At 54.2% G+C, this 22601-nt stretch overlaps 8 protein-coding genes across 8 annotated transcripts; 4 read left to right on the forward strand and 4 right to left on the reverse strand.

Moving 5' to 3' along the window:
* Positions 1 to 277: 277 nt before the first annotated feature.
* Positions 278 to 757, forward strand: LMH87_003988 (uncharacterized protein; the record flags this gene model as incomplete). Its single annotated transcript, XM_056195141.1, has 1 exon — positions 278 to 757. The coding sequence occupies one exon, from the start codon at positions 278 to 280 to the stop codon at positions 755 to 757; it is 480 nt and encodes a 159-aa protein (XP_056048799.1).
* Positions 758 to 1615: 858 nt separating this feature from the next.
* LMH87_003989 (uncharacterized protein) lies at positions 1616 to 2893 on the forward strand (the record flags this gene model as incomplete). The annotated part of the gene is made up of 2 exons (XM_056195142.1): positions 1616 to 1689; positions 1750 to 2893. 2 exons carry the CDS (start codon positions 1616 to 1618, stop codon positions 2891 to 2893), a joined length of 1218 nt encoding a protein of 405 aa, XP_056048800.1.
* A 721-nt stretch (positions 2894 to 3614) lies between these two features.
* LMH87_003990 (uncharacterized protein) lies at positions 3615 to 4606 on the forward strand (the record flags this gene model as incomplete). The annotated part of the gene is made up of 3 exons (XM_056195143.1): positions 3615 to 3779; positions 3844 to 4203; positions 4259 to 4606. 3 exons carry the CDS (start codon positions 3615 to 3617, stop codon positions 4604 to 4606), a joined length of 873 nt encoding a protein of 290 aa, XP_056048801.1.
* Positions 4607 to 6706: 2100 nt separating this feature from the next.
* Positions 6707 to 7855, reverse strand: LMH87_003991 (uncharacterized protein; the record flags this gene model as incomplete). The annotated part of the gene is made up of 4 exons (XM_056195144.1): positions 6707 to 6735; positions 6813 to 7082; positions 7143 to 7229; positions 7285 to 7855. The coding sequence occupies 4 exons, from the start codon at positions 7853 to 7855 to the stop codon at positions 6707 to 6709; spliced, it is 957 nt and encodes a 318-aa protein (XP_056048802.1).
* A 5527-nt stretch (positions 7856 to 13382) lies between these two features.
* Positions 13383 to 13636, reverse strand: LMH87_003992 (uncharacterized protein; the record flags this gene model as incomplete). The annotated part of the gene is made up of 2 exons (XM_056195145.1): positions 13383 to 13546; positions 13600 to 13636. The coding sequence occupies 2 exons, from the start codon at positions 13634 to 13636 to the stop codon at positions 13383 to 13385; spliced, it is 201 nt and encodes a 66-aa protein (XP_056048803.1).
* Positions 13637 to 15804: 2168 nt separating this feature from the next.
* LMH87_003993 (uncharacterized protein) lies at positions 15805 to 17601 on the reverse strand (the record flags this gene model as incomplete). The annotated part of the gene is made up of 3 exons (XM_056195146.1): positions 15805 to 16784; positions 16842 to 16905; positions 17200 to 17601. The coding sequence occupies 3 exons, from the start codon at positions 17599 to 17601 to the stop codon at positions 15805 to 15807; spliced, it is 1446 nt and encodes a 481-aa protein (XP_056048804.1).
* A 306-nt stretch (positions 17602 to 17907) lies between these two features.
* LMH87_003994 (uncharacterized protein) lies at positions 17908 to 19224 on the reverse strand (the record flags this gene model as incomplete). Its single annotated transcript, XM_056195147.1, has 2 exons — positions 17908 to 18684; positions 18736 to 19224. 2 exons carry the CDS (start codon positions 19222 to 19224, stop codon positions 17908 to 17910), a joined length of 1266 nt encoding a protein of 421 aa, XP_056048805.1.
* Positions 19225 to 20151: 927 nt separating this feature from the next.
* Positions 20152 to 21959, forward strand: LMH87_003995 (uncharacterized protein; the record flags this gene model as incomplete). The annotated part of the gene is made up of 3 exons (XM_056195148.1): positions 20152 to 20272; positions 20378 to 21474; positions 21540 to 21959. The coding sequence occupies 3 exons, from the start codon at positions 20152 to 20154 to the stop codon at positions 21957 to 21959; spliced, it is 1638 nt and encodes a 545-aa protein (XP_056048806.1).
* Positions 21960 to 22601: the final 642 nt, after the last annotated feature.

Genomic DNA, 22601 nt, shown 5'->3' on the forward strand with positions numbered 1-22601 from the left:
TTCTGCCTCACTTTTGTGATTCTGAGCGTTATTTCTGTTAAGAAGCATGGAAAGGTCGCACCAGGCCCAGACCACCATTCCCTGTCACAGTACGGCCTTGTACTCGGCTGACGACTTGAGCAACCTTACTATGTATCGCAGCAGGCAACATACATAACCAGCAGCCTTACCGAAACGTGAGCACGAGAGAGGCTCTCCGTAGCGCCGACATTGTTTATTTATCCATGCCAGCCGCCCCCCGATTGATGCCGACTAAGAAGACCACTCGCCGCAGGCCATGAGAGCGTACAAAGTCTTTCTCATCGTCAGAGTCGGCAGGAATGCCAGCCACACCGGTCTCTTCTTCGAAACGGCCATTGACCACAGAGGCACGATCGTGCATGTGTCGGGCAATGGCCGTGACGGCATGCGCCTGCACTGGTACACCGAAAGCGCTCTTGACTCGACGTGGGACGACAACCGCAAAGACCACATTGGCTGGGTGATGGAAGTCAAGCTTGAAAAGGTCTGGAACGTGGTGCGGACCATATCGCCGCCAGGCAAGCCCGGCGCCAGGAGCAGGACACCGCGCGAGTGGACGGATCTGGTTATGCGGGCACTGCAGAGGCAGGGTGTGATGGAGAATACCAGGGAGAACGAGGCGACGGTGCATGAGGAGATGCCCCATAGGATCGCCGAGGAAGAGTTGAGCCCGCTGCCGACGCGGCCGCCATTGTCTCCTTGGCAGTCCGATAACGAGATATCAGAGGAGGAATAAATGGCTACGCTGGCGCGTAATGGCATCTGGGGAAGACTGCTATTTTAAAGCGATGACGATTCATGGATGCAATGCAGATGCTCTAGGTACGGCTTGTTTACGGAAATGCTCAGTGTCGTCCTGTTGATCATCTACCGGGGTTTTGGTGGCGTCGTCAAGGCAGCGATACTTTTTGTTTCACCTTGACACAATGGCATGATTTCAGTCACATCCCGAACTCTGCATCACGCAGAGCAGGAGGGCACCAGTTTTCTTCTATCGAGTATAACTTGATTTCTGGTCTCGCTGTCAGGGTAGAGAATTGAGCCTGCCCAATACCTAATTGTACCTAGTTATGTCGACATTTCCTCAGGGCGCATCCAAGCCCCGCGGACCGCCGTAGAATTCCCGCAAGCGCTGAAGCCTTTTAGCAGATTGATCCTTATAACCAGTTTCGCGACCACTGTTACGTAGATTGATTAGCGACTGTTGCAGTGGCTCAACCCCGCGCTCCAGTGGCTTCTAGCGCACTTCGCCCGCTGTCGCCCCCAAGTCCGCTAGTCCCAAGGCAACCATCGCGGCTTTCAACTTGTACGACATTTTCCTATTCGCTACATCTTGCACTTCTCGCAAACTGTGTCCTACCTCTTTGTCGATCTTGCCTTGTTTGCCTCGGGCTACTTGGAAAATACTCTGATCCTTCGTTGCGCTCCTTACTCTTGCCCTGATCTTCCGACCTGACTCTACCCAGCGCCATCTACGTAAACGCTGCGCGCAGTTGCGTCATCCCAGCACGCGTCTCAACGACTTCTGTTTGACCAACAACCCCTTTCGCTCTTCCTTTCCTCTCCGTTTTACATCAACACAAATATACTCAAAATGGCGCAGGCGCCGCCTGCTTATATCAACATTCCCCAGCCGGGCTCGAATCCAGATACCCCGTCTGAAATGCCGTATGTTCCTGCGATGTGAATCCGTTTGCGCCGCCTCTGTTGCTCACATACTTCTCCCAGCGGCACGCCAACCAGCACCACGACTTCCCTCTCCGCGCTCTCGACAACCGCCATCAAGGATGGCCATCGTGGCCATCTACCCGGTGGCCCGCTCGGCCGCGGCCACCAGCACACACCCTCCACCACCAGCCTCGAAGCCGAACGAGCCGATCGCATCTCCCGCCTCGCCGGCCTCGAGCGCGTGTCGACACTACGCGCGCCGCCCTCTCAGCATATACCAATCAGCGGAGCAGGAGGCGGCGTTGCGGGCGGCGGAGACTCGTCACTGTCGCCTCAGACGACGCCGACTTCGACCACGGGCTTCCCTGCCAACTTTCCGGCGTCGCAGAACCTCACGGCATCGTATTTCGACGCCAACGGCCAGCCCGTCGCTGTGACCAAGATGAGCACTGTCGGCACGGCCAGTGCCACGGAGAGCAGCCGCCATGGCGAAGAAGGCATGAGTGGCTCCCGACAAACGGCCGGTGACCGCGACGAGGACATGTTCAGCAACGCAGACACCAACTACCGCGAGACGGCCGACTCTGTCGCGAGCATGGCGGCGGAGCCCGAGGACATGGACGAGGACATGGAAGATGAAGGAGCCGCCACCCGCTCTGTCGGCGGCTACGAGGACCGGATGAGCGACGATGGCTCGGCTTCGCTGGTCGGCTTCGGCGAAGGCGCCAACAGTACAGTGTCGGGTCCCATTTACCACCGAAGGCCGGCGCCGGGTCCGTCTGCCCAAGCCCAGCAGCAGGCGCCCTGGTCCGTGGAGCGTACCGTATCAGGCCTGAGCGACATTCGCCGTGACCGCGATCTCTCGTTGACCCCTGGCGCAGGCAGCGATGTGCCTGCGAGCGCCGCCGCGCTGCAGGAGCGCCGCGAAGCGCGCATGATTGACGGTGTCGCCGCCGATGCAGGCTATCCCGGTCCCGAGTACGAGCCCTACGTAGATACCACGTTTCGAGGCCCCGTGCCCGTCAACCTCACAGGCTCCAGACAACAGCAGCAGCAGCCGCGCGAGGTTGCAGAGCAGATCGTGCAACGTCTCAGCGGCAGCGATGCCCGCTCCGGGGTGCCATCGTTGAGCCAGCCTGGACAAGGAGGCGAGCCGCTGGGACAGTTCTCGTTCGAGGTCGATAGAGATGGAAGGCGCGATTGAGAAAACTTTGAAAAAATAAGCCAAATGCCCTGATGAATATGGTTGCGGAATTGCTTTGTTATGAAACACAGTCGGAATAGTCCCTGTCTTCTCTGTTACCACACCCTTTTACTGCTCGAGCGCTGGCATGTTTTTTTTTTAACTTTGCGCAAGGACACATATGGAAGGAAATATTGTAAATAGCTGAAACGAATCGAGGTTTTGCTTTCCAGTCCTTCCATGTCTGATAGCTATCTCGTCGAATGACGGAGAAATAAGAAATGAGGCGGCACGAAAGCCTCGTGTTCAAACTGTAGAAACGTCATATATGAAGAAAACTTATAGCATGATGCAACGCTATATCAGAGTTGTTGAAAAACTGTCGAGTTGAACAGCTTACAGTAGTCGCTTTCTTGGTTCGCACTGGTTGGTGCCTTGGTGGAGGCTGTTTTAGCTGGTGACAACGCAGGAGCCGAGTTGCCTCACTGTCCTGGCAACTCAGTTCTTCCGTCAGGAAAACTGACAAATGACCGTCGGTATCTCCACTTAATCCCGAATACTCCATAACCGCGACGGAGGTCTTCGTTTTAGCAAAAGACATTATGGCAAATGTTCGCATATTGCCCATGCCGGAGGGACTGTCTCCCCGCAGCTTCTAGACCCAGTGCACTATGAATCATTCCAAACGGCACTCTCGCGCCTCTTGTCAAAAGAGATTGCGAGAGAAACCATAGCCCAGCTGATGAATGGCCTTCCGCTCTATTCTATACTCCGTGGCACTGCTGGTGTGAACAATCTCTCTGGCGCCCCTATACAGCAACACACAGCACTGTGTGAGGGCTCTGTGGAACGCGCCGATGAGCTTATCTCTTCATTCGACATCAACTTGCTTCAGTTTAATGCATCCGTGAGTGCCTTGGGAACGACTAGTGAAGCACAAGCCCGTGTATAGTCTCACTAACAATACGCAGCTTTTGCAGACATTTCAAAGTTCAAAGCCCGGCACAAACGCGTTTTTATTTCGATTGCTGGAACTGCTTTCCCGCTCCGTACACTGCATTGCAGTAAGTATCGAACTGACTGCAACAAAGTGTCATGTGGGCGACATTGAAACGGCCACAACATACCACCAACCGCCGATGATGATTCCGGTCGGGAGAAACATGAGGGCATACCCGTCGCCACCACCACATGGGTCGCTATTCTTTCATAGGGGATACAAGGACCACGAGCAATATCCTTTTAGAAAGGCAGATATGGCGGGATATTGGGCTGAAGATAGAATATTTGGCGGCGTTGTCCTCTTTGACAGAGGTGCATCAGGAACAGAGGTATACCATTAGACGTGTTCGCCAAAGCTAATGTGCTGCTAACAAAGGGTAACAGGCACACAGTGTTTGGCTGCACTCGGGACGTAAAGGCTGGACCAAACGAATATGGAAACCTCTCGACTGGCAGCTACGAGCCATGGCAAAAATTTTCTCGGGCAGTAGCTCAGAGGCGGTCATCGTGGAGACCGTAAATCGAGGACAGGAACTCCCACCAAGACTGCTTGAGGAAATGAATGAATATTGGAAATTGACATTCCCTTTCTTTTGCGACGTGGACAACCCTGAGCGGCATGACGATTACGATGCCATGGCATACTACAACATTTTACAGAGATCCATGGGAGCGCCAACTGCCGCCGACAAAACCAGAAATGTGCACGCAGAATACGTTCGACTACCCTGAGCTTCAATCTGTGATGGAAGCTATCATGTTTTATGCCGTTCCCGATACGATCCCGACAGAAGAGGACATGAACTACCCGCGGGATCTCAGTCTCGACGGGAGAAACGGGACGACGGAATCCAGCGATACCATACAGAGCTCGGGCCGGACGGCGTCTATCAGCAGCCAGGCAGACAGTGGAGCGCACACCGGCAGCGACGCGTTTGACAGTCAACACTCTAGCAGCAATAGCGACAGCCCTCTGACATCTTCTGTCTTCGACAATCCGAGTCGCAAGGCAGCGTCTCAGCCTCCCCACCGACGGACCGGTGACAGTTTGCAAAGTTCACGGTATTCGGAAAACGTCATTGGCCGCGTTGAAGGTGGCAAGTTTATCTATGCGAACCCAACCTTTGATATATATCAAAAAATAGACGAGCTGGTTCAGGGACGACGGCGAAAGGATCAACGAAAGAGTAGAGAGAAAGAGCAACAAAGCAATGATCGGGGGCGTAATGAAGAAAGCAATATGCGCAGCGAAGGGCAATAAATGATGTTGACCACGCGACATATAGATTAGTAACGAAGTTGACCACCACAAGAAAAGCAAATATTGGAAAGGGCTGCAAAAGCGCACTTGACTCATTTTACGAAGGAAACCGCCTTCTAAAAAGGGCGTATATACCTGTAAAAGCCCTTTCAAGTGCTAAAACGCCGAATGCATGACCAAAATCCACGAATCCATAAACGCCAAGTACGAATGCTGCCACCACGATATCGTTCCGCCAAACCAAAATGTAAGATCTAATAAAAGGAGAAAGCCGCCTCGAAATGCCGAACAACAATACTACTGCTCTCGCATCTGTTCCGCGAATTGATGCGTACTGTTAAGTGATAAAGCAAGACAAAGTTCTGCCAGAGAACAAAAAAAAAAAAAAAAAAAAGAACAACCAGCGCGGCGTTTCTTTCAACACTCATGTACAAAGGACATCGATCCCCTTTCGCATGGCGATGGTTTGCCAATCCCATGCCGCGATCCAGTCACCACTATCCATGAGAGCCCACGTCTCGTTGAGAATTTCTTGCACCCGGTCTGCGTTGCGCAAGCCCGTGTAGTCGCGAACAGTCTGCACAGCTGCTCGAATCCGGGGACGCAAAGCTGCATCGAAGGAGCATGCCCCGATGAGCAGACAAGGAAGCAATAGCATTGTTTGGCACCGGTCTGTGGGCTCAAACGACTCAAGACGGTTTAGCGCATCTATTATCGACACCGTTACCCGCGCATTGTCCTGAGAAGGCCTGCGAGAGGGCGGAGGCGAAGGGGGGCGGCTTGAGCTTGCCCCAGTTGTCGCAGCTGGGGTAGGTAGCCCGTCTTCCTCGTGAACAGAGCTGGTCCTGGACGGAGCGTATGAAAACGGTTGCTCAAAAGGCCGCTTTTCCTCGCAATAGCCACCAGATAATTGACCAGCCGAGGATGCAATGGATGACCGTCTCTCCTGCACATACGATGACAAAGAGGAGCCCCCAAAAAAGAAATCAGGGTTGCCGACAGCTGGAAGATAGACTGTACGAAAAGTGTATATCCACAGCGCCAACTTGTACAGTTCGCCAACATTGGCTCTGCTATCGCCATTTGACCAGTCTGGAGACCAGGATTCGAGTGTCTGGCCTATGTCATGAGCCTCATAAACTTCGGCATAGAACACAACACGTTCTTCTTTTGCTGCTGCGAGTTTCCTGCGAATTTTGTTCCGCAATGTTGTGATGCTGCGCAAGTGATGGAAGAGCCCGTCAGTGACACCAGGAAGACGTGGCATGTCACCATCCGGAGTGCTGCCGCTCTCATCTGGAGACAGACGCGCCGAATCACTCTCTGGATGCCGGAGGAGGTCATCCGCGTAAATACGATGTTGGAAGAAATCTGTGATGAACGTACGAAGCTGCATGTTCTGAGGTGGAGACTCGCGTATCAATGCTTGGTAGGCCTTCAGATGCAAGCGATGTTCACCTGTTGGGTTGCCTTCGATCAAAGTCCGCAACACCAAGCATAAGATCTGGCAATAGATGGCTGCCAAGATGGGAGGATAATCTGGGTCATCTCTCCCCAGGAGCTTAGACTTATTAAGCGCTGCCTGCAAACATGCCGCTGCCTGCGCGGTGTGATAATCGGAACGCTTCAGAAGCGACACTTTCGTAACAGCAGGGGTTTTCCGCAGGAGAGCATCACCATATGCTGTCTCGAGATCAATGTGTATACTGCTGATGGACAAAATGGAGTGCATAAGTCCTTGACGAGTTGTCGCAGGAAGACCTTGATCACTCGTCGCGAGAGTAAAAAGGATGTTTTTGAATGGGTTTTGAGAGTCCGGTTCAACTGTCAGTACATTGCTGAGACAGTCGGCGTAGTGCTTCAGAAATATCCTATCTTCGGCAGTATCAACGCCTAGAATGAATGACGGATATTTAACCGCTGGAATCGATTCTCGTTTTGAGCGTCCTGCCAAGATGATGTTAGAGAATGATAAGTATTGGGCATGGTCGTCGTTGGGGTGCTCACCTTCCTCGGCACGCTCCTTGCCATTTTTCCATATCTGCTTCTCATTATATCCCTCGCATACTACAGAATTCTTCTCACAGTTCATACCTAGACAAATGGTCAGCTACAAAGCAAGCGGCAGTGAAGCGGGCTGAATACGTACACGCAGGTTTACCTTCGTCGCACTTCTTCTTTCTCCTGCGGCATGTAATGCAGCCAGTCTTGGAGCGCCCCTTTGTAACCTTTGCGTCACTCGTTGGTCCTGTGACAGGGTTCTTCCTAGGCCTTCCTCGCCCTCTCTTTGGGCCTGAAGTAGTGGTACTGGTTTCGGTCGAAGCGAGAGCAGTGCTTTTGAACTGGGACATGGATATGTCGTCTTCGTCTGTGGGCTCATTCTTTGGCATAATGTGTGCCGAATCGGACCCTTGCTCCCACTCGTCCCAGTTTACCTCTCTCTCGGCCTCGTCGTTGTCTGTGGTACTGCTTGCCCACGAACCTTCGCAAGACGAGGCCGTCGAGTATGAGGCTCGAGCATTGTTGATGCTGCCCGATGCCTGCCCACTGAAGAGCGATGCCCGGCCGCTGTAAGATGAGTTGGATGCAGCCGGGGGCGTCCAAGTACTGTCGCGTGGGAATGATGGTGGTAGTGCCATGTTGCCCCAGGCCGGTTCAGGCCCTTGCTGCGGCGTTTGGTGGTTGTCGATGTATGGTTCCTCGGCGGGTATGCGATTCATTGCACCCCGTCTCTGCTAGCGGGAACATGCCAGGGATCAGGGAGGCAACATGCGGCTTCGGCCAAGCGCCAGATTGCAGGAAGGACGGGGAAGCAGAACAGCAGTGCTCGAACACGTGGTTGTGGTATGCGGGGTTGAAAGGAGAAACAAAAGCTGCGTTGAAAGGCAGACCGGTGACAGTAGCGAGTTATGTAGTGACGATGTGGATCAGGAAAACGTTTGATGGGCGGAATGCGACCAGAGGAGTGCCCGGTGATGGCTGCATATATATCTTGGAGGAGCACTTGGGGCTCACCTTGCCTGGGGTACGCCTAAAGAGCTGCCAGATCGTCGTGGAACCAGAGGTGTATGTATAGACCAGGGAAGCAGGATGACCAGGGCTTTCCGGGTCCAGCGGGCTTTATCTTGCAATGCGGCTGGTGTCTGGGGTCCAAAGTTGGCTGTTGAGGCGGTCCTAACGAGAACAAGCTCTCTTGTTCCGTACTAGTCAAGCATGCCACTCCAAATCAGCCCAGGGCAGCATCAAGAATGAGCTATTCAAACCCCAGCTGACAAGGCTTCCCTGCTTGTGCGCACTCGCATCCTTCGTCCTGGCTCCTGGGGGCTCGCGAGGGTAGAGAGGCGTGAGATGAGCACGGCCGATGGCCGCTAAGGCGAAGGCGGGCCCCAGACTGGGAGGCTTGGCTTGGCTTGGCTTGGCTTGGTCGGCGGGTGTGCAAGGAACACCTCTTGCAGCGACGGCCACGTCCAGGATGGACGGGGGGGAGATGCTCATCGTGCTTTGGGAGCATCTGCATGTACACACTTGTACCGCAGGGGTCCAAAGACGGGCGTACGATGGCGTCTTGCCCCACTGCGGCGCTCGTTGGCATCTGGTAGTGCGTGCGCCGGCAATCCATGTCTTGTTACTTGGCGGTACTGGGTGACAAGGTGCAAGTGACGCTATCCTCGTAGGCCTGTGGACACTTGACCGGCAACTAGTCCATTATGGGACTGCGTAGAGATGCCTGCACAATGTTGGGTCTTGGTTGGAATTGCCCAACGCACAAACGTTGAGCTAGCTGGGGGCGGCCGTGGGGAGCCAAGACGGAAGATTTGCTGGGAGGATGGAGCTAAGACGCCACCGAGTCCAGCTCGGAGACAGAATCGAGGCTTCTCGCTAATAAGCAAACCCGCGGTACAATAGGGATTGGCACGGATTGTGAGGCCCTGCGGGGAAGCCAGTCGACACGTTGGTGCCGTTGAAGGCGTGGGCTTGTTGAATCCGTCGAGCTTAATAGGTCTCATCACGGTCTTAGGTAATGGTAACAGCATCGGCTGGTTCGGCCCCGTCAGCTGTAAAATGAGGGTACCGCAACGCCTTGCCCGGATTGAAGTGTACTGGAACTTCATTCTCTACATGACCGCTCTGCCCAGCGACGAAACGGCGGCTAGAATGGCAATCTTTGGTGGGCTGTGGTGCGTGGTCAAAGCCGTCGCAAGCATGCCTGAAATGCTGTTTCGAGCCTGGCTGATCATCCACTGAAGCACGGCCAAGCCTAATGACTAAGTTTCAGAGCCCGTTCGTAAAAGCTTTGGCCCTTGCCCACCCTTCTGAGTACATCACTCGCTTGACCCTGAGACCTTGAAAATTAGCTCCCGGAAGCCAGTCTTGAAAACGTTATGGTGACTTCGCGCTCGTTGGTGGCGTTACTAGCGGCTGAGTTGACAAGTTTGCAGAGTCGCAGTACCCAAAAAGTCGATGCCGTGTATCCTTGGTGTCCCGGCCGAGTGTCCCAGGTATCCTGTAGATGAAGGCTTGGGCGAGCTGGAATCCCTGATTATAGCGTGGCGTCTGTTGGGGGCAGCAGCGGGGACAGAGAGACATTGACCGCCGTTGTCTCGTAGCCAGACTGAACTGTTGCTGTTGACTGGCTACTAGTACGCTGCAATCTGTAATCTGTACTCGGCAGCTGCTCGCAGGCTTGCTGCCATGAAGCCAGTGCTTGATCTCGTGGTTGTGTTCTCGTTGTCATCTGCTGCTTGTTTGCGTTCTGATGCATGCCCGGGCACATGCCGTCGTACCAGCAGCCAGGTCCGGTGTACCTGGGATGCAGCTCTCTGGCAGCGGCTCCTCTTCCGAAGCAGAGCACAGTGCATGCTTGCCCCGCCGCTTGGGGAGCGCACAGTCTAGCGCTACGCTAAAGAACGCTAACAGCTCGGGCCAATGCCACCCGACGGGGCTTGTGGAAGTCCTCTCGCTCTTCCCAGGCCGCTGAATGGAGCGCTGCAGGACACAGTGCAAGGGCAACTGTACGGCCCGCTCAGGCGCGGGCCGCCCTCGTCCAGTCAGTCTCCCTCTGTGCCTGTCCTGCCACCTGCCTGTCAAAGCACCATCTAGCAGCCTTGCTGCAGCACTACCAGCCAGCCCCAGCCTGGCACAGATCGAGTCTACGTACCAGTACGACGCAACTGCTTCGTGTGCACCCATCCTTTTTTGTCCTTCGAGGATTACCTAGTACTTGGCTTGTTCTTCGGATGTATCGGTGCATCTGCCACAGTCCCCTGTTTGCTCTCACCTGCAAAGCTGCAGCTAGCGCAGCCCCCGGCTGCTGCAGCACGCACACCTCCACCATCTCTACCACCTCTACCACCGCAGCAAGCAAACTGTCGACGGCATAATCGGAGATACTGCGGCAGTCAACGGTTTAGATTACCCTTCACGTTACCAGTCGCTCGGTCTCTCTCCGTGATCGTCTTTGGCCGGCTGCAAGCGCCTGGGGAGCTTGGCTTCTCTTCCCGCCGGCCTCTGTCCCTCTCCGTCGCAAAGCCGCTCAGCCGTGGCGTTTTTCTTTTCTACACACGTCGTACACCCACCGCCAATTCATACTCCTTTGCGTTGCAGTGGACGAGTGCAATGAGTCGCACGGAGCTGCATTGTCAGTCGAGGCTACGCCGACTCGGATTAGCGTCCTCATCGCCATGTTACTCCCACTGACGGCTGGCGGACAGCCTACCAGGTGGCCTTGGAATGCTATCAAACACCTGGCCAGGGCAGCGAACCACTAAGATACGCTAGCCTGCTGGGGTGTAGTTAGCTGATGGTAAACGGTAGGTTAGCCTCAGTCTAGATGGGCAGCCCGAGAGCCGTGCTGAGTTGGACCGGCGACCAGTCGCCAACTTGGGGATAATACGAAGAAGATCAACGCAAATGGAAGAGACGATGACAGCTCGATCTATTTTAGCCTCGTTGACGGAAAAATTGAGCAGCAGCGGAGTCTCTCGTCGCATGATCCTGCCACCCTGCCGCAGCACTCACCAATTCCCCAAACATTCAGTCACTCGACAATCGTTGCCAGTCGAGGGTTCGATCGATCCTATCACACATTCGGCCAAGGTGGAGCACTCAGCAGAACACTCTTCATGATTGAGGCCTCAGAATTTGGGACAAGACCTCGAGCCTTTCTCCAATCTTATCATCACTGACCAAATATTCATGGTTTGGTTTACGTCTGCAGCTTTGGCCTCAGAAATCGATGGCAGGCTTGCGCCCTTGAAGTTATTCCATCATTGGCCAGTAGAGTACATGGTTTGGGCTGTGAGTCCAGCAAAATGCTGAGCATTGCACAGTTCTGAATATCTGCTGAGTAGTGCACAAGACGAGGGAGGGGGAGCTCAACATAGCAAAGCTGCAAACTCTATTTCGTGTCGAGATTTTCTTCTTCTTCTTCTTCTTCTTCTTCTTCTTCTTCTTCTTCTTCTTCTTCTTCTTCATGGACGTCATCACGCGCAGCCACGGTGGCCGGCCACACGACCACATTCTAGGTCGCGCGGAAGCTGGGCTCGCTAGCGTCCGTTCGGCAATGGCTAGCAGCGGGATAAAGACGCCGCCTGCAAGAGAGCAAAACAGAAAGAGAAAGAAGCCCTTCCTCAAACCCTGTCGCCGCGTTACCAGCGCCGCCCGAATTCAGCCTCATGGCACAACGCACGCCGTTGCTCTGCATGATGTGGTTTCACTGTGGGGATGCTCAAGGACGGGCAAGGTCCGCAAGTCCGGTCCGTGTTCCGCTGCGTTGGGATGGTGTGCAGTAAATCTGACCTGTCACGAAGTTGCGACGGGCTCTTTTTGGGGCTTCAGCCCATGCCTATCTGATGGGGTCGCTTGGCTATCGCCAGCGAGTGCCAGTTCTCGCAGGTTTGTACTACCGTCCGCCACCGGGCGGTTGCGCACATTCATCCTCAGAAGCGAGGGATAAACGGCAGCTACCTAAAGTCAGCTGGCAAGCTGACTGCAATAATCCAGCAATGGCCCTGGAAAGACTGTCTGCCTCTGCACGTCTCACTTCCGGGAGCGATCGGCGGTGCTACCTTTTCGTCCGACTGACCTGGCCTTCTCCAAAAATTGTGGCTGGTCTGGCGAGGCCCCCAGGTTGCCAGTCTGTCAACTGCCCCCCCCCCCCCCCCCCCCCCGGCTTTGATGGGTGGAAGCAGGAGAAAGAAAGAAAGAAAGAAAAAAAATGATGAAAGTCATTCTCGGTAAGTCAGCATAGATGCGATTGGATAGTTGCGTGCATTGTGCGTTACACAGCAGTGGGCCAGTCTTATTCGTGTTTGTGTCTCTCTCGTCCCCTGATTCCTCGAAGAGCAAGGGGAGCAATCTCCAGCAATCTTTTCATCCACGCTGCCCACGCCTGCCTCTGTCTCATATCGGGACCATTCCCAATTCTCTGGGAACTCCAAATGGGGCGGACGCGCCTAAGAAAGCGATCCAGGCCAGGGCCAGTCTGCGAAGCACATCACACCGCCCATAGCAACGATGCGATATAGTGCTTTGCTGCAGTGTGTCATGCAGAAGTCGGCGGGCCAGATCGATTGTCACCGTCTTACCTCTGGCCAAAGAGACCTTCTTTCACTTTCTTTGAAACGGGGATTGACAGGCTTGGATGGATCATGTAGCAATTGTCTTTCGTGGTCATGCACCGTTGATGCAGCCAACTTTGCAACAATTACCCCCAAACTAGCAGAAGACGCCGCCAACGGGGCAGAGCCTCGCTTTAGGAAACACTCCAGCACTGTCAACTGCCTTCAACTGGGCAGACCCCAAAGGCTAGTTCAGAATTACTGGCCTGTGCATTTCAACGGTCCTGGCTGGAACATGGGCTAATTGGCTAGCGAAGGCACCGCCCAACAAGCTTGCTTGGTATGTCTTAGCCTCTTGAGTAGCAGTACGGAGTACATGCATACTACATGTCTGGTAAGAAGTGGGCGCCCGTATTATTGATTTTTCACGGGCAAGGGATCATCATCATCGACTGTCCGCGCCGCGCACACACATCTCGGGCTTGATATGTTCTGTTCAATTTGAGATGGATAAATGCCGATCGCTGCGCTATTTGCACCGCAGAAAGGAGAATACCGTCCCGCTCGTCCAGAGGGTCAGCAAATCTGGCTGATATACTGCGTACAAGCGACGGGAGTGGCCCCTTCCCGCCCGGCCCCCAAATTCTCCAGAGGCTCCATCGCTTCGGGTTTCCCTGCCAGAGTGTGCTCAATCAAAATCAATCAATGGACATGGGCTTGCCAACGGGGCGCCGCCTTCTCCCCGCCAGTTGATCACACACACCCAAGCTGCCCTGTGCTGCTCTGGGTCGACGTGGTGGGCTCGGTTCTTTCCTTCGGGTTTTGCCTCTGGGGAAAAGCAAATCAGGAAACCTACTCTTGCATTAGTGTCCTGCAAGGTGCTGTTGAATGGGTTGGCACGGAACCAAGCTGTCGGCGCGAGGCGTGCTTTTTGCACGACATTCTGCTTCGTTGACGTGGGCTGCATGCAGTCCGCCATATGCCGGCCTGCCTCTCACAGACCCCTCAGACAGTGTTGCAGAAGGAAATGCTCGCAGCTATTGTTTAGAATTTCTTTTTCTTGCCTTCTTGCCGCACTTTCGCATCACCTCAGTGACCCCCAAACTGCAGATTCCAGCCCCTCGGAATGAACGACAACGGCTGGGACAGCCACCGCCAGCACACGCGGCGCCGCCATGTGCCGCTGCGAATGGGGGTCTCACTTGCACGCGCACTGAATGAGAAACATGCTATTCCGTCTGAGGGTTTTTTCTTTCCTTTTCCCTCGTCGCCTTATCAAAGTACATTGCCTCGTGCACGTACAGAAACAAAACGGTTGACCAGCGCCCGGCTGATCTCCGCGCCACCCCTTCGCTCTTAGCCCAATATTAAGACCGAGTCATTATTGTCCCTTTGCCATTCTCCTATTACTATCCACATTCTCTTTCATTTCACGCCCTTTGAGACTAGTTATCACATTCAGAAACCCCCGCTGACGCTCCCCCTTCCGCGCACGATTTACGAATCTTACTTCTCGATTCGACATGGCGGCCACGTAATATGCTAAGATAGCGCCGCCCCCGTTGGCGTCGCGCTGCTCATTCCCAGAGAAAGAGAAAAAAGACCCAACGGGGCGGGCCATCCACCACCACGCGATGTAACTCGCAAGGCTGTCAGCTGCGGCGGGGAGCCCGGCACTGAGAGATGAGCTGGGCTGCCTCCGCTGATGCCGATAAACTTTTCCTTGGTCATTGGTGGTGCCTTGGTGTGCGCATGCGGTTCCAGCTGCCGTCGCCCGCAACCAGGTAGCTGGATTCTCCCAGGGACGAGGCTCGCTCAAAATTCCAAAACACGATCCCTTGTCCGCCCATCTCACCCTGTCATGTCCTAGGATCCTAGGCACTGGTACCGGCCGGTGCCCCCTTTCGCTCCTCTCTCGTGCTGGGCCCTGCATGGCGTCTGCATACAGGAGGGTCGTGGCTCTACGAGCGTGCGCCGCGCGCCACTTGCAGGCCTCAACCACCCTCTCGGGATCCTGGCTCCCCTTGCTGGATGCAAGCCAGCCCATCTGCATGTCCCGCCTGGCCGGGGCGAGGTGTGAGCTGTTTTTCTGAAGGGGTGGGGGAATTTGTCATTGTCTAATTTTAGCCAACTAGGTCGCTGAGGCGCACCTTTGGTTGCGTCTACTCCGTTACGCCGTAGCTCTCCAGCTTCAGCTCCTCGCTTAGGAAAAACGCCAGGATGATGAAAATGGCGGGAGGCACGACGATCTTACAAGCGGACGGGCGCACCGGGGATGGTTGTGATGGGATGGATGACGGTGTATCGAGTGCTGCGCGAGGGCTTGCCATTCTTGCTCGGAGCAATCTTCCGGAGGCCATGGCCCCCAGATGCGTGATGTGGGGATTTATTTGGAATCTATGCAATGCTAGGCCTTTCATTGACAATCGAAATACTCTGGTACGGTGCAATCTGCCTTGCATGGGGCTTCAGCGTAGGTAGCAATCGAGGCTGGCGACGCTGTGCTGCGTGCTTTACCGGTTATGCCTACTTGAATGGGTTGAGATTTGGGGGCCGTAGAAGAAGAAGAGAATATGTAATTGATCTGACTTCACTTTTTACAAAACTTGCAATGTTGTGAGTTGCCTGTAGGGGCCTCTACCTTGTCGAGAAATGGAAGTCTACCATCAACTCGGCTCTTCCGAGTCTGGGCCATCACCCCTCGCAAGCAACTGGCAACTCTATCCCCTTCTCCTGTATTCCATTCTTTTTCTGGACTCTGTCCGCTGTCTGCCTGCCCCAACAAGCCCACACAGCCCGCCATGTGTAGGTCAGCTTCTGAAACTGAGTGGCAACAGCGAGCATGCTCTCGATGTATATGTGGCAAGTCGACAATGTCTCTATAACTGCAGTCACAAAATGGGCAGAACATTATATAAGGACAACGTTCGAAAAAGGGGCGGCAAGAATCGATGCTGGCGTTGTAGTTCTCCGCAAGCCTTGAAGCGTTTTGGTCACGTTGACTCGCAGGTTGAGTAGCTAGTTTCCTCCCAAGCGTTGTACTTGATTCTCTATTCTGATTTGTTTCGATAAAAGATACATGTCGGTATTCTCTAGATACATCTAGTACATCATATCGAACCGTGCGATGCACGCCGCGAAAACCTCCTGATCCTGAACTGCGGTCCAACAATCGGCAGCGTGGGCGAGTCCGGCAACGGCTGATATGTCGACGCAACTTTTCTCTGTCGCGGGCTCAAGCCTGAACGTTCCTCCTCTGCCTGCGCACGCTGCGACAACCGCGGCGAGCCCGTTGATTCCAGCGCCGTTGGTGTCATCGACAGGTTGCTCAGCACCGAGCTCTGACGGCGCGTCGACGGTGTCTCGGGCTGGCTGCCCGCATACAGAGGCGACCACGGCGCCGGCCGCTGCCGCTCCTCATTTTCCAGCGCTGCCGCCGCCGCCGAGGAGGAGGCCGAGGCAACATCGCCTAGATGGCGCAGGAGCCCGTGCCAGTCGTCCTCGCCATCGTCGTTGCTGCTGCGAAACAGGTTCCGCCGCGTCGTGTCCCTCTCCCGCAGCCCACCGGCGGTCGACGTCCGCTGTCGGACCACGTGGAGGGGCGGCGGCCGCAGCTCGCGCTCCTCGTCCGAGGCGTCGGGCAGGGCAAAGTCCTCGGACTGGGCGTGCAGACTCATGACGGAGCCGGCGCCTCCGACGCCCGCTGCCCCCGCCACCACCAATTTCCCAACCTTGCGCGCCCCGACGGGGGTCACGGTCACGGTCTGTTGGTGGTGGCCCCCGACCGCACGCGCGCGGCGGTGCAGCCGCTGGGCGATTGCCGAGCTGCTGGGGAACAGGCCGACATTTCTCGGGGCGCCAGCGACAGGGGGGTTGCGTTCGACGCTGTGGCATCGTTCCGTTCGCGCACGGCCGCTACGCTCCTCCCACGAACTTGCAGAAGGATTCGCTTCTGTAGTTTGAACTCCATTGTAGACGGCGGTGTCTCGGAAGGGGTTGTCGGCAATCTGCAGAGCCGGGTGGCTGCTGCTGCCATCCTGGAAATTGTGCCGATCGATGCTGTGGAGAGCAGGGAAAGGAAAAGAAAAGTCTAACGATGTGTTAGTTGATGCAACTCAAATGGCTGCACAGCGTTGAGCATATGTACCTTGGTCTATTGTTTGGTTTTGCGAGCCGCGGCCCAGGGGAAATAGAATACGCGTAGTCTCTGTCTGTTCCGCGTATATGCTTGACCTTTTTGTCACACGACTGCTCTCACCTGAATCTGGGGGAGATCCTGATTTTGTAGAGCTAGATAGCGATTTGAAAGGATGGATAGCATCCAATGCCATTAGATTCAACATGGAGGGAAATTGGACCGCAAGGTTGCCAAGATTCAAGGACAGCCGGGGGCAGGACAAGAAGCTCCTTCGATCAGTCTCTACTTGCGCTTGCCCATTGCTCTCAGGTAGCATAATCAAATCTTCATTCGTCTCTAGACTCAGTGTTTCCGCACTGCTGTGTACCTCACTTGGGGCCACCGGATCGGAGGCGATGGGTTTGCGCGGCAGCATGAGGAAGCTTTCCCAACGCGGCGTCCAGAACCAAAGCTTGGTCAGACCAGTCGACATGGAGTTGCCTTCGCGTCTTCCCAGAGCAGCTTGTATCAGACGAGATCGCGCAAACTCCATTGGCGATAGACGCGGCGGTGCGACCTTCCAGAGCACGGGCCCATCTTCCGGGTCATCAACTCTCGGGTAGGCGCTCTCACAGGGACTGGTGATGCTCTGTCTTCGGCTAGCAGGTGCGCTCTGGGAGAGGACGAAGTTTGTGTCACTATAGGTCAAGTCGAATGGTGACGGAACGTCGTGCCTGGGCTGGAGCTCAGGGCTGGATATGGCAGATTTAGTGCTTCGTCTAAAAGGCATCTTGAGTTTGCGAGGAGTTTTGGTGACTTCGGCCACGGCGGGAGTTGAAGCCGTCGCATTGTCCAAATTTGTGGCTTCTCGCGTCCCTAAACTTGACTTGGATCTTATACGTTTCACCATTTTCCCAAAATTGCTCTGTGTCAAATTTGAATGCAGAGCCTCGGGGATTGGGGGCAGAGGCGGCACTGGCGGGGCCTGCGTGTCCGAGCCTTTTCGGCCTAACCGACGTCCCTTTCTCTTCTCTTTGGCAAGTCTTGGGGTTTCAGCTGTCTCATCTCCAATTTCGTCGTCAGAGTCAAAATTGTACTAGAAGTTGCGACTCGAGAGCTGCTTGGGGATGATGAGACCGAGCTGCATCTTTTCGCGCGGTGACATGTCCAGGTGCTTGGCAAGCGGGTGCTGCTCAAACTCGACACGCGATAGATCGTTTGGATACGTGAGGATTGGAGCAACATCAATATCGCCAGCAAAAGCTGCGCCGTCTGTTTTGGCCGCGGAGATTTCTCGCCCCGGCATGCCTCTGAGGAGCGGCGACTGTTGCAAATTGTGCCGTGCAGATGAAGACAGCGAGCGGGCGGAAGCAAAGGAGTAATGTGAGTCTTGGACGCTTGATTCACGATCCGCCTTTTCGCAACCAAAGAATGAAGAGCTTGGGGACGGGGTGGCGTTGGATCGGGACGAGGTTGTGAGGAATGAGCTCTCTACCGGAGACTCTGGGATACAGATACTCCTTCTGCGACGTTCGAGCAAGTTCAGTGTAGATAAACAAAGCTCTTCGATTTTCTTGAATTCTTCAGTGTAGCGAAGGAGAGTATCCCGGGCTTCATCGTAGCCAGGGATATTGCACCAGGAAAACAGTCGGGTCTGCAGCGCATGCCACTTGGTCATGTCAGCTGTATTGCCGCGCATCAGATGTTCGTAAACAGAGAATCTGATATTATCACGCAAACCATCGGAGTAGGGAGCCAATGGGAGAACCGAGTCTAGATTGGCAGCGGCAATGGGTGGGAAGAGGGCGTTGAGCTTGGCCATGATGTGTTCTTTTGGCGTTTGCAGTCTTGGGTCAAGGCAATGGATTAAAATCTGAGAGAAAGTGTTAGCCAATAATATACTTGTAGCTCATTGGACTCTTACAGCTGCGCGAAAGCCCATGTGGAAAAGGCCATAGTGTAGAGTGGCAGCATTGTGTAGCTCAAGGAGCAGCGCTAGTTGCATCATATCCATCATGGCTGCCGTCATTTCACGCTTGACGGTACTGAAGAGAACGAGACGGTGCTTTTCCAGCTGGTCCAGGGACACAATTCCGTGCATGGCGAATTCGTAGTCAATGCCGCCGTGGCGATGCATATCTCTGAAGACGACGCGCGTCGCCGCGAAGATAGCTTTGCGGGGATTGATGCTAAAAAGACCAGCGCTGTTTGTCCATTTCAGGGGAAGGCCTTGGGTCAATGCCGTCTGAATAGATTCATCATGGTCAAAAGCGCGTAGCCGGCTTTGAATGGCCTTTGTAAATTCGCAGTGATGTTTAGAGCAAGTAAGATTGTCTACTCTGAGCAATTCGTGCAGCTGACCAACCTCTTGGCGTAGCCAGCGTTCTTCGATTTCGAGAGCACAGAGAAGCATATTGATTGCGTTGAGGGTGTAGAAAAAGCAAATGGTTACACGGGATCCGTATCGGGGAGCAACTGTCGAAAGCTTATGTTGTCTTGTGCACTACTCGGGTAGTAGTTGAGTCGTCGCTTCAAGTCTCTTATGCGCAGCGTGGATAAATCAAGAGCATTGTTGACGACTCTATCTAATAAAAAGTGGCTACCAGGATATAGGTGGAATATATATCGGATGATTGGAGACTGTGAATCGCGGCGCTGCATGGCACTACGATCGTTCGGCAAGGTGAGGCGCAAGTGAGAGGTGAGTGATTCACGGCCTAGCTAGATAAGAAGACCAGTAAGACGGCGGTGTTGGCGCCCAAACTACACACAATGGGTGCTTTGATCTCCGGTAGAAGATCATTTGATGGATTCAGCAAGCCGCTTCCCCTTGCTGAGCCGGCTTGGTGATGATGATGCTAATGATGGTGAAATAGCCAAGATAAAGTTGGGCGCTAGCCGGGAGCGGCAGTTGGTCCCTGCAGACGAGACTGACAGAGGGGAGAGGCTCCAGCTCCAGGGGCTTACAGTAGATTGCTACCACTTTTAGCGCACATTTTTAGTCGTAACAAGCACCAAAATCCGCTAAAAGCCCCCCAACACCCCCTGAAAGGAGCCAACCCAGCCTGCATACCTACCTAGGTAGGTACCTTAGGTAAGGTACTGGATACCTAGGTACCTTACAGCTGCAGCCAGTCGCAGCCATCCCGTCTCCTGGGCTGGGGCATCCCGTCGTCGCACAGACCTTGGTAATGTCCACGTTGTTTGCATCTTTGGCAGCGGTTAAGAACAAAGGCCTCTTCTTGTACACGCTTTCAATTCCGGTCAATTACAAACTTGGCAGTTCAATCACGGCATGCGACCTGTGGCCGTTGAGTGAGGCACCAGCTGCATCATCAAAATGATTACACGGAGGCTCGTGTCCGGAGCCGCAACGCGTTCGGTGGCCCGGCGCCTGGCGAGGCCTCCGGCTCGGCCCCCGAGAGTCTGCGCGTTCTCAACGCAGAGCTCAAGGCGAAATGGTACGTCTTGACGCGGCGAGGCAATTGACAAAACCCAATTGCGAGAGCCTTGCTCAATTGGCAACGACCTCGGACGTAATTAAGCTAATGCGCCGATTGCCGCAGAGAACAAGACTGAGACAGCTTCGGATGCCAGCACCAAAGCCAGCAGTGACAAGGGTCAAGGGGAGCCGTCGGTAGTATTCAAGATGGCCGAGTCGGCGGCGACGACCTTTGCCTCTATCCTTGTACTGGGGCTGGGATTCGCTGCGGCGGGCTACATTTACCACAGAAGTTATAAAATGCTCGTGGTTAACAAAATGGTCCGCGCTTTTGAACCTGGTGACCCGGTCCTTGATCTTGCCGCCGTGGGCAAAGACATGCCGTCTCATCCCGAGGCCAAGGACGAGCGATGGGTGCATCGCTCAGAGCAAAGCATTGTAGATGCCATCGTCGATGGCCGCGATGTTGGGCACTACTTTCTCATGATTGGCGAAAAGGGCACGGGAAAGAGCAGCATGCTGCTTGAGGCGATGCGCAAGATCGATGGCGATGGCGTTTCCATGTTTGAGGCGCACGCCGACCTGGAAGTCGTTCGCCTTCGCCTCGGCAAAGCTCTCAACTACGAGTTCCACGAAGATTACATTGGTGGCTACTTTAGCGAGCGCGGCCCGCGCGAGTCGACCGCGCTGCTCGACATTGAGCGCGCCTTGAACAAGCTCGAAAAGGTGGCAATGAAGCTGCTCAAGACGCGCAAGAAGCCGCTGATCCTTATTGTGAACCAAATGCACCTCCTGCGCGACGACGACGATGGTCGCGATCTCATTGAGCTGCTGCAGCAACGGGCAGAGCAGTGGGCTGCTACTAATCTCGTCACCATGATCTTCAACTCGGACGACTATTGGGTGTATGAGCGCCTGAAACAGCTTGCCACGCGAATGGAAGTCCTACCCATTGCTGATTTGCCCAAGAAGCAAGCCGTGAATGCCCTGAAAAAATATCGCCAACGCTACTGGGGAGAGTCTCTCGAGTTGGAGCAGCTGGAGCAGGTTTATGACCGAGTCGGCGGACGCCTGAATTTCCTAAACAAAGTGGCTAAAAGCAAGAACATGCTGGCAACATGCGAAAGCATCAAGGATATTGAGAAGAGGTGGTTCCTGAACCAGTGCTGGATCCTGGGCATGGAAATGGACGACGATGTTATGGACCAGCAGAAGTGGGCGGTAAGTGCATATATTGCAAACGGAAATTCGAAAGAAAAAGAAGTGGAATTTTGACTGAGATATAGGCTGCCGCAATGGTTCTTGCTCAAGCATTGGTGGCCAAAGAAAAGGACATGGATCTTACCTATGACCCCGTCATCGGCCACATGTTGCCATCCTTCCCATTCCACATTGCCCAGGAGCTCATGACACGATGCGACTTTATCCGCAAGCTGGACAGCCTCAACCTGTTTAGCATCACGAGCAAAGCAGACGTGCGAGCCAGCAGCGTCCCAATGCACCGGGCCTTCCAGGAGATTTGCAGCCAGCCCGGCTTTGACAAGCACCTTGAGCTGACGATTCAGCGCATTGCCGACATTGAGAGCTTGGGCAGAACGCGCGAGCTGGTGGCCAAGGATCTTGTGCTCGGTGGGCATTACGAGATTGAGGCTGGCCGCAAGGGAATCACGGTAAGAATAAAGGAAGCCGAAAATAAGGACGATTAAGCAGGGTCGCCGGCGTGGGATTGTACCTGTACATTGAGGGGGCGGCTGGTTCTAGCAAGTGTATTTTATATTTGTTTTTTTTTTGTTTTTTTTTTTCAAATATGGGCTCGGGTATAGAGTCATTATTAGACGTCGCGACAGAGGGACTTGGCAATCGCAATCTCGCTTTATTCTGTCACTAGTAGTACGGTGAAGTGCCGAGTGGTTCCAAAGACAGGCGCAGCTAAAATGACTACTTTGACCAAGTGACTTGTTCACTGGAATATCTTGTGTAAGAACCTCAAGTCCTGCCGTTTTTCTCATTGTTCCTCCTCTTATTTTTACCAGCCAGCGAAAATAATTCGCTGTCCTCGTGACTGCCTTGGTATCAGTGAATATAGCTTGCGTGGGCCGTGAAGAGTGCAACTGCAAAGTGGGCTATATTGAATGCAGGAGGCTGGCTTCACTTGGTGCCACGCAACTTGTTGAGGAGAGGTGTTCATGGCCATATCCTGTGTTACACAGGGCGTTGCAAAACCAATTCCGTCGAAACAATTTATATTGCTGAAATCTCCCGTTTTTTCCGACCTCCAAATCAGCCAAGCTTTTTGTTTATACCCCTCAAACATCGCAGGGAGCTTTTCCTCCCTCATCCTTCCTTCG

This window comes from Akanthomyces muscarius, chromosome 2 (genome assembly GCF_028009165.1).
Source record: "Akanthomyces muscarius strain Ve6 chromosome 2, whole genome shotgun sequence".
In the NCBI taxonomy this organism is placed as follows: domain Eukaryota; kingdom Fungi; phylum Ascomycota; class Sordariomycetes; order Hypocreales; family Cordycipitaceae; genus Akanthomyces; species Akanthomyces muscarius.